Below are 12818 nucleotides of genomic sequence, written 5' to 3' on the forward strand. Positions count from 1 at the left end.
CTGTTTCTGATTCTGTGTCTCCCTCTCTCTCTGCCCCTGCCCCGTTCATGGTCTGTCTCTCTCTATCCCAAAAAATAAATAAATGTTAAAGGAGTAAAGAGAATTGGCATACAGGAGGTGGTGCTGTCGTGGGACTTGATCAGGAGTTAGCCTCAGAATGTTTTTCTATCCCTCAATCAGTTTCTTCTTCTTTGTTTTAAGTTTATTTATTTGAGAGAGAGAGAGAGAAAGTGAACGGACAAGGGGCAGAGATAGAGGGAGAGAGAGAATCTCAAGCTGACAGCGCGGGGCCCGATGCAAGGCTCGGACTCACAAACGGTGAGATCATGACCTGAGCAGAAACCAAAAGTCAGACTGAGCCACCCCGGCACCTCCTCCCCACCCCCACAATCGCTTTTTAAGTTCTCACAAGAGTCTCTCCTATGGGGGTCATTTCTGCATAAATTACCATGCTGGTGCCACATGACTGTCACCTGATTGAACCAGGATCAGGGCTCAGAGCTGCCAATCTAAAGGCTGGCCAGCACCCTATAAGAGTGTGTAGGGAGCACTGCCCAATCGAACTCCGAGCAATGATAGAAAAATGTTCTATTTGTCACTGTGCAATATGGTAGCTGCTTATCATATGCAGCCATTGAACACTTGTAATATGGCTCCTGAATACAGCTATTCAATGAGGAACCGAATTTCAAATTTTATCTAATTTTGATTAGTTAACAATTAAATTCAAGTAGCCACCTGTCCCTGGTGACTGCTGCATTAGATAGAATTTTACACTGACGAATAGATCCACTCTGTGCTTCTAAGTTAAAGTACAAGTTGGTTTAGATGTATAATTTTATGTTGAAGTCCAGGTTCACAAGTAGTATTGGAACATTCATGAAAATTAAGATTGATCAGATTGTAGAGTTTAATTAACTATATTGAAACAGTTATTTAAATACACGGAACGATGTCTTTGCTCATTGGAAAGTTAAAGGACTTCAAAGAGAGTTGACCCAAGGATTGAAAATATTCAAAAGAAGTCCTCTGCCCACAACGCAATTAGCTAGAAATCAATAGCGAAAGCTAGAAAGCCAGAATTAGTTTTGAAAATTTAGCAAATCATTTCTTTTCTTTTTTTTTTTAATTTTTTTTTTCTCAACGTTTATTTACTTTTTTTTTGGGACAGAGAGAGACAGAGCATGAACGGGCGAGGGGCAGAGAGAGAGGGAGACACAGAATCGGAAACAGGCTCCGGGCTCCGAGCCATCAGCCCAGAGCCCGACGCGGGGCTCGAACTCGCGGACCGCGAGATCGTGACCTGGCCGAAGTCGGACGCTCAACCGACTGCGCCACCCGGGCGCCCCTAGCAAATCATTTCTGAATAGCCCATGTACCAAAGGAGAAATGACAACAAAAATTAGCAAATACTTTGAAGATAAGGATAAGGAAGATAAGACACATTAAAACTTGTGAGATGTAGCAAAAGCAGCGGTTTAGGACATTTATGGCTTTAAATGTAAGTATAAGAAAAGGAAAAAGGCTGAAAATCAATGATCTTAGCCCCTCCAGTAGGTAGGGGGGAGAAAGCAAATGGGAAGGTAGAAGAGAAAAAATCAGGACAGAAGCAATGAAACAAAAATAAAGACACAAACCTGAAAGTTGATGTTTGATAAGATTAATAAAACTGATAAATACCTACAAAGACCAATCAAGAAAAGACAACATTGGGGCACCTGGGTGGCTCAGTCAGTTGTGTCCGACTTCGGCTCAGGTCATGATCTCCCGGTTCGTGGGTTCGAGCCCCACATCAGGCTCTGTGCTGACAGCTCAGAGCCTGGAGCTTGCTTCCTATTCTCTGTCTCCCTCTCTCTCTCTGCATCCCCGCCCCCTGCTCACGCTCCGTCTCTCTCCCTCTCTCAAAAAATAAACATTAAAAAATTTTTTTAACAAAGTGTGTTATGTATATATAAAACACACGTTATGTATATAAAACACAATACTATTCCATTATTCTATAATATTGCATATTTATGTAGTATTTGTAGTCCATTGATGGATTCATGGATACAGAAGTTGTTATATATATATATATATATTTATATTTATAAAATATATTACCCATATATATATTATCCATGAATCCATCAATGGACATTGAAGTTGTTTCCATGTGTTGGCCATATTAACAGGCCTTTTGAGACGACACAGGCATATCTTGTGGGGGGATGACCCCTTACAGTTTTCTCAGTGTTGTGAGGAATTATGAAGTTCAAAAGAAGAATAAAGGGCTTTCTTTTCAATAGGTCCAAAGCTAAGGGATTTCTTTCCTTGAAATGTATATTGAAAGTCATATAATAGGAAAGCTGGGGACTTTTTTCTTAGTTTTTTTGAAGGTTCTCCAAATGCAACTCAAAAGCAGGTACTTTAAACTACATGAGGTCTCTTCTTTGTCAGAAACCAACCCAGATCATATAAGAGGCTGTGAATATACTTCCCTATGGCAAAGGCTTGACCCTTGAGAGTTCAAAGAGTCCTCTAAAGGTACCATATAGAGTGGTGGTCTTCAAAGTTTTTTGCTAATGTATCCCATAACATTATATCAAAAAGTTATGTATTCCTTTGCATATTAAAAAGTTTTTTTGAATGTTTTATTTATTTTTGAGAGAGTGAGAGAGACAGAGTACAAGTGGGACAGGGACAGAGAGAGAAGAAGACACAGAATCTGAGGCAGGCTCCCAACTCTAAGCTGTCAGCACAGAGCCTGACGTGGGGCTTGAACCCGTGAACCATGAGATCGTGACCTGAGCTGGAGTCGGACACTCAATCTAATGAGCCACCCAGGCATCCCTCCTTTGCATATTTTTAATTGATATCTATCTACACTTTGATTAGGAATTTAGACAGTAGCATGGGATATAATTTCTGCCATACAGTAAAATATGAAATTTTTAAATAAGCTTTTGATTTTGTAAGTTTTAGATTTACAGAAAAATCATGAAATAGTACAGAGTTCCCAAGTATCTCAAACCCAGTTTACCCTATTATACCTCGTTATAATGAATGAAACAATATTGATACAAAAATATTAACTAAAGTCCTTACTTTACTCAGATTTACTGAATTTTTACCTAATTTCTTTTTCCTCTGCCAGGATCCCATCCTGGAGATCATGTTACCTTTAGTTGTCACATCTCCGTAGTCTCCTCTTGGCTGTGACAGTTTCTCAGGCGTTCCTTGTTTTTGATGATCCTGACATTTTTGAGGAGTATTATTAGTCAGGCATCTTGTAGAATGTCTCTAAGCTGAAGTTTGATGTTCTCCTCATTGTGGGTTTGGGGGAGAAAATCTAGAGAGGTAAAATGCCATTTTCATCACCTATGTAAGGGTTTATAGTATCAGCATGGTTTATTACTGTTAATATTGACCTTGATCACCCGGCTGGGGTAGTGATTGTCAGGTTTCTCCACTGTTAACTCTGTGCCACCGCCCCCCACCCTCCCCCCAGGCCCCGCCCTGCTTCTGTACTGTACTCTTTGGGAGAACGTCACTATATTCAGTCCACACTTAAGGAATGGAGAGTTATGCTCTCTCTCTTTGAGGGCTGAGTACTTACATTGATTATTTGGAATTCTTCTGCAAAGGAGCTTTGTCTCTACTCTTCCATTTATTTCTTGACTCAATCGTTTATCAGTATTTCTTCACTCAATCAGTGTGGCCTCACGGACATTTATTTTATACTTTGGGTTGCAATTCAATACTGCTTTATCAATGTTGTTGCTCACATTATTCCAGCTGTGGCCATTGGGAGCTCTTTCTGTTGGTTCCTACAAACCTTTGTCATCCCCCCTGTCAACAAAGGGGCTCTTGTTTATGTGGTTTTTTTGTTTGCTTTTTGAGCACTTCCTTACTTTCTAGCACAACAAGATGCTCCAGGCTTTTCTTGTATTTCTGCCACACTAAAAAAAACTTCCCTGTGCTCCATTTATTATACCGACACTCTGACAAAAACCCTGATCATCACTGACCTTTTAGTTGTCACTATAGTTTTGCCTTCTCCAGAATGTCCTATTGGTATCATAGTTTTTCACACTGGCTTTTTTTACTCACCATGCATTTTAAGATAGATCTATGTCTTTTTGTGGTTTGATAGCTCAATTTGTGTACTTGCTATCTGGATAATAATTCCATTGCATGGCTGTACCACATTTTGTTTATCCATTCACTTCCTGAAGGACATCTTGGTAGCTTCTAGTTTTTGGTGACTATAAAGGAAGCTGCTATAAACACTCCTGTGCAAGGTTTTGTGTGGAGAGAAGTTTTCAAGTCAGTTGAGTAAATATGTAGGAGTATTATGATTCCTGGATCATATGGTGAGACTACACTTAGCTTTGTAAGAAACTGTCAAACTGTCTTCCAAAGCGGCTGTACCATTGTGCATTCCCACCAGCAATACATGAGAGTAAAAATTACTAAATGGAAAGTGAAACTAAGAGAGATAGGAAGAGCAGGAAAAGGAGGAGGAGAAGGAGGAGGAGGAGGAGAAAGGGGAAGAAGGTGGAGGAGGAGGGAAGGGGAAGGAGGAGAACAGAGAGACATTTCAGATAATATCATCAGTATAATGTATGTATAACTGGAGCCCGAGAGGACATTTCTTCAAGAATGTGGTAAAAGATGTATTTGAAGAGATAATGGTCAAGAAGTTTCCATATTTAATGAAAGACACAAAGTACCCTGGAATTTTGTTTTCTATTTATAATAAGGGGGAAAAAAACCTGTTGATCTAAGTTTGCATATCAGCCAAAAAAGCAGGTCAGATTGAATCTTGGATGGCCCGATGTATTTAATTCTATTTATCAATGTGAGAGGGACAGTAAAAACAAAAGAAAGAAGAGGGAAGGAAAAAGAGGAAAAAAGACACGAATAAACAAACTTCACCTGACGAGCAGTCCAATACAGATAGCAGTAGGGAAAGCTTAGTAAACAAATTGACTATTGCTGCCATGTTTGACCTTCGAAACATTCGAAAGCAAGGTCAGCTTCTTTCTTTGAAATGAAGATGAAATGAAGATGGCGGCCAAACCTGACTTCTATTTTACAGTGCCTGTTACTGTTCCTATGACACTATGTGTTTTTAGACCCTTGGTCAACCGTTTTCCAATATGTATTGAAACTGTTCATCTTCAAGTCACATACCATAGTTGATTTGTATTTCACTTTATGTTTTCATGTAAATCAATCTGCAATTTCTGTGAAGTTACAATAATGTTCTTTCTGATTCACATTTCTGAGTATTTTACCAATTTAGTAATCTAAGGAATTTAGATTGAGCACTTCAACTGTTTTGTGTTAAATTGCTTTAAGCCACTTTTCAATCCATGGGGCTAAGTCAATTTAAATTTGTGTGTAAGAAAGGTCACTTTGTGAGTGGCTACTCTCATGCCATTAAATTTCAATTCATGTGTTATTTTAATTAATTCTGCAGTTCTAAACAGATTTCTCAAAAGTTACAAGAAAAAGTTAAGTAACCAATGTTTTGTTATTAATCCTGAATTATACTTCTGTAAGTGAAGTGTGAACACCAAGTAGGGTGATTGGAGAAACATACTACACATCTATTTTTAAAAATGTTTCCATTGTTTAGAGCATTTCTAGAACTCTTCTTTGAAAATTGTCTTTAAAGCCTGCAGCACACTTTAAAAGAGATTGTCTCTGGTGGCAAATCTTTGATTAATAACCCAATGGAAAGTGCATTTGATTAATTACCCAATGGAGTTTGGGTTGAGCCTGGTGATGCGTAAGATGGGAATTAATATTTAATACCTATTATGTGCTAGATGCTTGACTTGGGATGGCCAGTGAATCTGAATTTGGTTTTGACTCAGTTTGGGTCAAAACCAAAATGTAAATATAGAATATGGGCCAATGTCACGATTTTCCCACTGGAGGCAATGAAGCATGGTAGGAAGGAATTTGCATTTAGTCAGGCTGACTGGTTTGAATGGTCACCCTGACACCCTCCACCTACCCTCATCACTCGGCCTGAGTCAAGTCACTTAGACTCTCAGAGACTGTTTCCTCATTTGTAAAAGAAGATGACTGATATCCATCTCAATAAATTTTCAAGAATACAATTTTTTAAAACACAAAATAGTTAGCATAATTAGTCCCCATCCCTCTTCTGAAGGTGACAACTGTGAGGGAGAAATACTCATTAGGATGAAGGTGGCTCAATGTTTCCTTAACTGAATCTTATTATTTTATAGTTGCATTTTCCTATATTCTCGTCAGAGATTAATTCTAAGGCTATCTGTTACTTTCCTATTTGGGGCCATTTTGGTGTTTGGGGGCCAAGGGACTGTGTGCATGTGTGAGTCACCCAGTGGTGGGATGGGAGGATAGAGGTATTGGGAAAGATGAAGCTGAGTGTGTAAGTTGAGACCTGACTACAGAGGGCTTTGGATGACATATTAAAGGTAGAGACATTATCCAGTAGAAAAGGTGGCTACTAAAAGCTTTTGAGAGGAGAAAAAATAATATTGTCTGTGCTTTGGGAAGATAATGGACATGCTAGACGAAATTTCCTGACAGCCGGGTCTGTTTCTTACTTATCAGCACATCCTTGACTCTTCTTTATACCAATGACAAGAGCAACGAATGGGGGTGGGAATCAGAACGCAGTGGGGGAGACCGTGATGGGATAGGAGACAATGGCATGGAGTTGCTGCAGACACAGACACAGATGGGTTCAGCGACTGGCTGAGTGTCAGAGCGGAGGAAGATGGGGGAGACTTGAAAAGAACCCCGAGGCAGCTGGCTTGGATGACAGCTCGGGTGGGTGGCCGGGTGGTTGCCATGAACAGAAATAGAAAAAGCAGAGTGAGAAACCAATTTTGAAAATTAGAGGAAACAACAAGTCTGGTTTTAGTTCAATGAGTTTGTAATTGAGGTGGAAATGTCCAACAGGCAAATGAAAACACAGGTCTGGGCTGAGCAGAGGTCAAGACTAATGATGAAGATTTGTTTGTGGAGTCACAGCCATCAAGGTGTTAGCTGAAGTCTTGAGAGCAGATGGAATGATCCTTGGAGAATGTTGGTCAGGAAGACTGGCCAATTACAGGAGAACGGAGAATACAAACACTTACGGGAGGCCATAGAAGGATCAGTAAAAGACAGCAGGAAAAAATGGGCACGGAACTACCACAAGAGGGTGATGTCATGGAGACTGAAGAGAGAGGGGCCCAGGAGAAGGGACGAGTACAGTGAGGTCTGAGAGGCGCCGGTGGATTCGGCCTTTAGGAGATCACCAGTGAGCTCTTTGAGAAGTGTTCTCACAAGGGAAGACTGAAACTGATTATGGTGATAGGTCAAGTAGAGGCTTGGGTGTTGGAGAGAGAAGTGCAAACAGCTTCCTCTTCCATCTTCAACTATTTCTTCCCAGTCTCTTTAGAAGACTCTTTTCTCTGCTGCCCCAGTAAATGTTGATGTTACCTAGGACTCTGTCCTTGGCTCTATGCTTATAACAGTTAGGGTTCTCTTGGTTTCAAATAACAGAAAGCAACTCCAGCTGGCTTGAGGAGAAAGATTTATTGGAGGGATACAGCGTTACCTCATAGGACCCAAAGGGTTATGACTGGGCTTTGCACACAAGCTTTCACCAAAAACCAAGTATCAAAGGGTTTCCCCAGCTTCTTTCTTGTTCTCTTCTCACTAGTTCATTTTCTGCCCTCATTGCAAACCAGCTGCCTCAGTTTTCCAGGCCACGTGGTGGAAAACATGTCTGCCATTTGCTCCTGAGTCATAACCACCCGCTCAGCCACTCAGAGGAGCACAGCTATGTATCACTCACTCTTGCTCTTGATGTCTTCCAAGGGAAGGAACGGAGTTGATCAACTTGCATAAATGCCCACCCTTGGACCATTCAACGGAGGGTAGACCAACAAGGTCACACTAAACAGACAGCATCCTGTGGCCTGGGCATGAGGGTCAGGACTGGGGCCTGGAAGTGAGAAGCTGAGGGGAAAGCTTACAGGATGATTTGGATTGGGCCTAGGGGGAGTGATAAGGAGGGGGAGGTGACATGAGCAGCTTCTCACCTCCCCTTTCTTTTTGGTCTTTGCTCTCAGAGCCTGGATCCTCCTAAGCAGCAAATCCTTGGGGAGGGGGGGAGGATGGGGGCTCTCCATCCTAGACTCGGTGCAAATTCTTCTAAGAAAGAAAATGGAATGGCTGTCTAGCTTTTATCAACTTCTGCTCCCTGTGACTAGCCCTCAGTACACCTGGGAGTGCCCAGTGACCATGTCTATAGCCTCTAGAGGAACCAGAGTTGACTGATCCAGAGGCCAACCAGGTCTCCTTTCTGAGGTCTTTGGACTTGGAACTGGCCAGATCACGGGACGACTGCTTTTTGGAACAGTGTGAAGCCGACGGTGCTTATGGCACAGAGGCAGAGTCCGGAGGTACTCGCACTGCAGGTTCTAGTTATCTCGAAACTCAGCTGTACCACTGCCCCCCCTAAGTTAGCCCAGTATTTCCCAGTAAGTTCCCTTTCCATCTAAGCTAGTTTGACTAGGTTTCTGTCATTGAGACCGAAAAAAGCCTGGACTAATCCAGGGTCAAGGGAGTTGCCTGATAGCTATTCCCAGCCTGGCCTCTTGCCTCCCAAAGCAACTGGAGAAAGTGAATCCTCTCTTTCTGTTGTCATGTTTCCCAGGAGAAATGAGGTCCAAATAGACTGCAATACGAGGTTGTGGTATTCTGACAATTACTGAAATACTGGTGCTTTGTTGGTGGTTTACTCTAATTTTGATATTGAAAAAATCTAAAAATCAGTATCACTTATATATGGAGATGAAGACCAATGACTCAACCATTTAAGTTATGATGAAAAGACTTCCTGAACAAAACTCTTATCCAGAGTCAGAGAGGACTTGCCATCAGCTGGAACAATGTGCACTAAAACACACGATACTAGGGGTGCCTGGGTGGCAGAGTCGGTTAAACATCCGACTTTGGCTCAGGTCATGATCTCACGGTTCATGAATTCAAGCCCCGCCTCGGGCTCTGTGCTGATGGCTCAGAGCCTGGAGCCTGCTTCGGATTCTGTGTCTCCCTCTCTCTCTGTCCCTCCCCCACGCAAGCTCTCTCTCTCTCTCTCTCTCTCTCTCTCTCTCTCAAGTAAACAAACATTAAAAAAAAATTAAAACACACATAATACTCGAAGATACCCTGGATCCTCTTTGTTTTTGAAACAATATTTCATTTGTACTTCTCAATGATTTTCAAAATTTTCTTCATTTTTGATAATGTTTAGTTTGTTAATTTCTGAATAAGATCTTTTATTTTTTTTTAATGTTTATTTACTTTTGAGAGAGAGACACTCAGACAGGCAGACAGAGAGCGATTAGGGGAGGGGCAGAGAGAGAGGGAGACACAGAATCCGAAGCAGGCTCCAGGCTCCAAGCTGTCAACACAGAGCCCGACACGGGGCTTGAACTCACAGGCCGCGAGATCATGACCTGAGCTGAAGTCGGATGCTTAATGGACTCAGCCACCCAGGTGCCCCAGAATAAGATTTTTTAAACAACCTTTTTATTGTGGAACAGTTTTAGCTTCACAGAAAAATTGTGAAGATAGTACTTATTATTAACGAAAGTCCATTCATTATCAGTGTTTACCTAATGTCCTTTTTTTTCTATTCCAAGAACCATTATCAGTGTTTACCTAATGTCCTTTTTTTTCTATTCCAAGAACATCCCATTATATTGTTTTGTCTCCTTGGGCTCCTTTGACTTATAACAGTTTAAGACCCGGTTGTTAAGTGTATTTGCTAATAGTGTGTGATAGATCGATGCGTGTTTAATGTTTCTATTTTACAAATGTACGGTTTTACTTGATCTTTAAACATGTACTACTTTTAAAGTGGGAATTATATTCGATGTTTTCCTAACGTTCATGCTATGATTTCTGAACACTTACAGACAAAATACCGGCACTGATACCGGTATTTATTTAAAAGCGCTGAAGGTCCAGTGTCGCAGTTTTTGCTCCAGTGCAGCAATTATCAGATCCCACATACGGACGGGCCGAAGATGGAGTGTGTGAACACAGATGGCTAAGGCCCCTGACGCAGGCAGAGCCACCCAGACTCGGGAAGTGTGCCGCACGGGGCAGCTGGGTCCCTGCAGGAACCCCAGGCCCAAGTCATCCGAGAGGGCTGTGCAAATAAACCTTTGGCCTCCAATACCCTTCCTTCCTACACTCTGGTCTTCCTCTGCGTAGAGCTGGACAAGGCTTGCTTGTGTCAGCCCAATCTGGTTTTTTTTTTTTTATCTTGTACAGCGAGTGCCACTGGGGACACTTTGCAGTGATGATTTTGACACTGGGTACAAGATCTTAAAGAAATCTTAAGTCTTTGTTTTCTCCATGCTTTGCGCTCAGTACACACGGGTGCCATTCCTTGTTTGACCAAAGCTGAATGTGTGAAGGAAACGGGTACCATTGGCAGGAAAAAGTGACCTCTCTCCAGACAGTAGGAACCACTGAGAATCAGGGAGCACGTGTGTGGAGTGGGGAGGACTAGTGAGTGGAGCCTGTAGTGTGGGTGGGTGTGGGGGGTTGAGAGTGAAGGGGAAGGTGGGGCCGGCCCCAGTGGGAGTGCCAACACCAGCCTGGCTCAGGGCTGCTGGCTGCATGGAAGATGATCTGTCATGACCCCCTCTAGGATTCTGAGACACAAGTAGTGTCCGCATTGGGGGGCCTGGGTGGCTCAGTCGGTTAAGCATCCGACTTCGGCTCAGGTCATGATCTCACCGTTTGTAGGTTCGAGCCCCAAGTCAGGCTCTGTGCTGACAGCTCAGAGCCTGGAGCCTCCTTCAGATCCTGTGCCTCTCTCTCTCTCTCTGCCCCTCCCCTACTCACGCTCTGTCTCTCTCTCTCAAAAATAAATAAAAACATTAAAAAAACAAACCAAAACAAAAAACCAAGCAGTATCAGCATCTGCAAACCACGACCAAGAGTTTAATCACAAGCACGCAACCTTATTACATCATTAGCAGAGCAGAGGGGTGGAGCCTGTCAAGGAAATATACATTACAATCTCTTTGTCTCCCAGAAGTTGCCAAACGCAGTTCACCATAGTCAGGCTTCATTTCGTCCATAGTTCATGGCATATTCAAAGTCTTTAAAGCTCACAAGATCATCTGAATCTTGATCTACTTCCCTGGAAAATGAAATGCAAAGTTATTTAGCTATTTACAAGTTATTTTTGTCAAACTTATGCATCAAGAGCACTCCAGAATCTTTATTGCTTTGCATGTCTATTTGGGAGAGGCCCCTACTTGAAGGCAAAAGGTGATGCCTATTTGTTTTTTTCCTACATCGATATACCTAAGGTGGGACGGAAAGGAAAAGGTATTGATTAAAACCAACGAAAATAATATGTTCCATACATTTAAAGGAATGAAGCCAAATGCACAGGTTTTTAAAGAAAAGCAGACATGATGTTCTTCTTCTAGTCATCCTGCATGTTTTTTCTGTGATGTGTCAATAAATACATATGCATTACACAACAGAAATGTGGAATAAACCAACGAGAGAGAAGAAAAACGTTTTGGGAACAAGCGGCGATAATGGGAGTGATTGATACCTGCCCTGTACTGCCTATACGCTCCTCGTCTCATTGAATGTCTGCATGATGCAGATGGGTCCACTTTACAGACAGAAACACTGAGCTGAGAGCGGTACACCAGTTTCACAAGACCGCACTGCTACTCAAGTAGCAGACTCGGACCTCAGATCAAGACGGGTGCATTTCCAGGGGCGCCTGGGTGGCTCAGTTGGTTAGGCGTCCACCTTGGGCTCAGGTCATGATCTCATGGTTTGTGGGTTCAAGCCCTGCATCAGGCTCTATGCCGACAGCTCGGAGCCTGGAGTATGCTTTGGATTCTGTGACTCCCTCTCTCTCTGCCCTCCCCCACTTGTGCTCTGTCTCTGTCTCTCTCTCAAAAATAAACAAACATTAAGAAAAAAAAAAAAAAGACCATTACATTCCCAAACCAAGGCTCTCTATGCACTCTATTGCACGTTGCCTCTCTACTTATATGGAATATTCCAGAGAAAAGTGGTTGTGTTGCAATTTCACGTGGCTAACTCTAGCTGCCGATGTTTCCGCTGGCTTCACTTGTGGCCTCGGGAGTTCTGTTAAATCCGCACAGACACCTAGGAAGCTTTGCTGACTGACCATGAGAAGCAGTGAAGATGTGAGCTTCTGGCTGGTTGGCTGAGAGTGTGGGTGGCCTCAGCTGTGTGTCCCTAGAACTGCTGAGACAGGACCATCGCTCCCTCGACAGGGACAGAAATAGCGCCCACACCACAGGGCAAGAGAACTCACATCGCACGGCATTAGCGACACATTTCGACCATTACCGGGACAAGTAACGTTTATTTAAGAAGTGTGTTTGAGAGGATACCTGATGAGTAGTGGTCACAGTTCCTGGTTGGGGGCAGGGGGGACGGCATTCGAAAACAAGGCATTACATTCCTTACGTGGAGCATTTGTAGTTGATGCCAACTCCGTTTTGTTGACATCCACCACGACAGAGGGCGTTTTACAGCAAAGCCTGGCCCAAGTAACAGAGCCACTAATCACTGTAATAGTTTTAAAGCAGGCTTTTAAAATATTGAATTCTAAAATAAACTTTCTGAATATTTCATGCCAAAGTCTCTGAAGTCTATAATGGTTCTGGGTAGTGATGATAATTTTTCATTCTTTTGAAGTAGAGAAAATCCCTACTTCTCTGCCCCAGGGCAGAACCATGTTGCAGTGTGTTAGTATA

At 42.5% G+C, this 12818-nt stretch overlaps 1 protein-coding gene across 2 annotated transcripts in view; it reads right to left on the reverse strand.

Annotated features, from left to right (window-relative positions):
* Window positions 1-10981: 10981 nt before the first annotated feature.
* EFCAB11 (EF-hand calcium binding domain 11) overlaps window positions 10982-12818 on the reverse strand; it is a 158634-nt gene continuing 156797 nt past the window's right edge. For both annotated transcript variants that reach the window (XM_006933051.5, XR_006599914.1), the window contains one exon: window positions 10982-11203. In XM_006933051.5, the coding sequence (XP_006933113.2) occupies window positions 11122-11203 (82 nt within the window). In that variant the 3' untranslated portion in view covers window positions 10982-11121. The remainder of the gene's footprint in view (window positions 11204-12818) is intronic.

This window comes from Felis catus, chromosome B3 (assembly GCF_018350175.1).
Source record: "Felis catus isolate Fca126 chromosome B3, F.catus_Fca126_mat1.0, whole genome shotgun sequence".
Taxonomy (NCBI): domain Eukaryota; kingdom Metazoa; phylum Chordata; class Mammalia; order Carnivora; family Felidae; genus Felis; species Felis catus.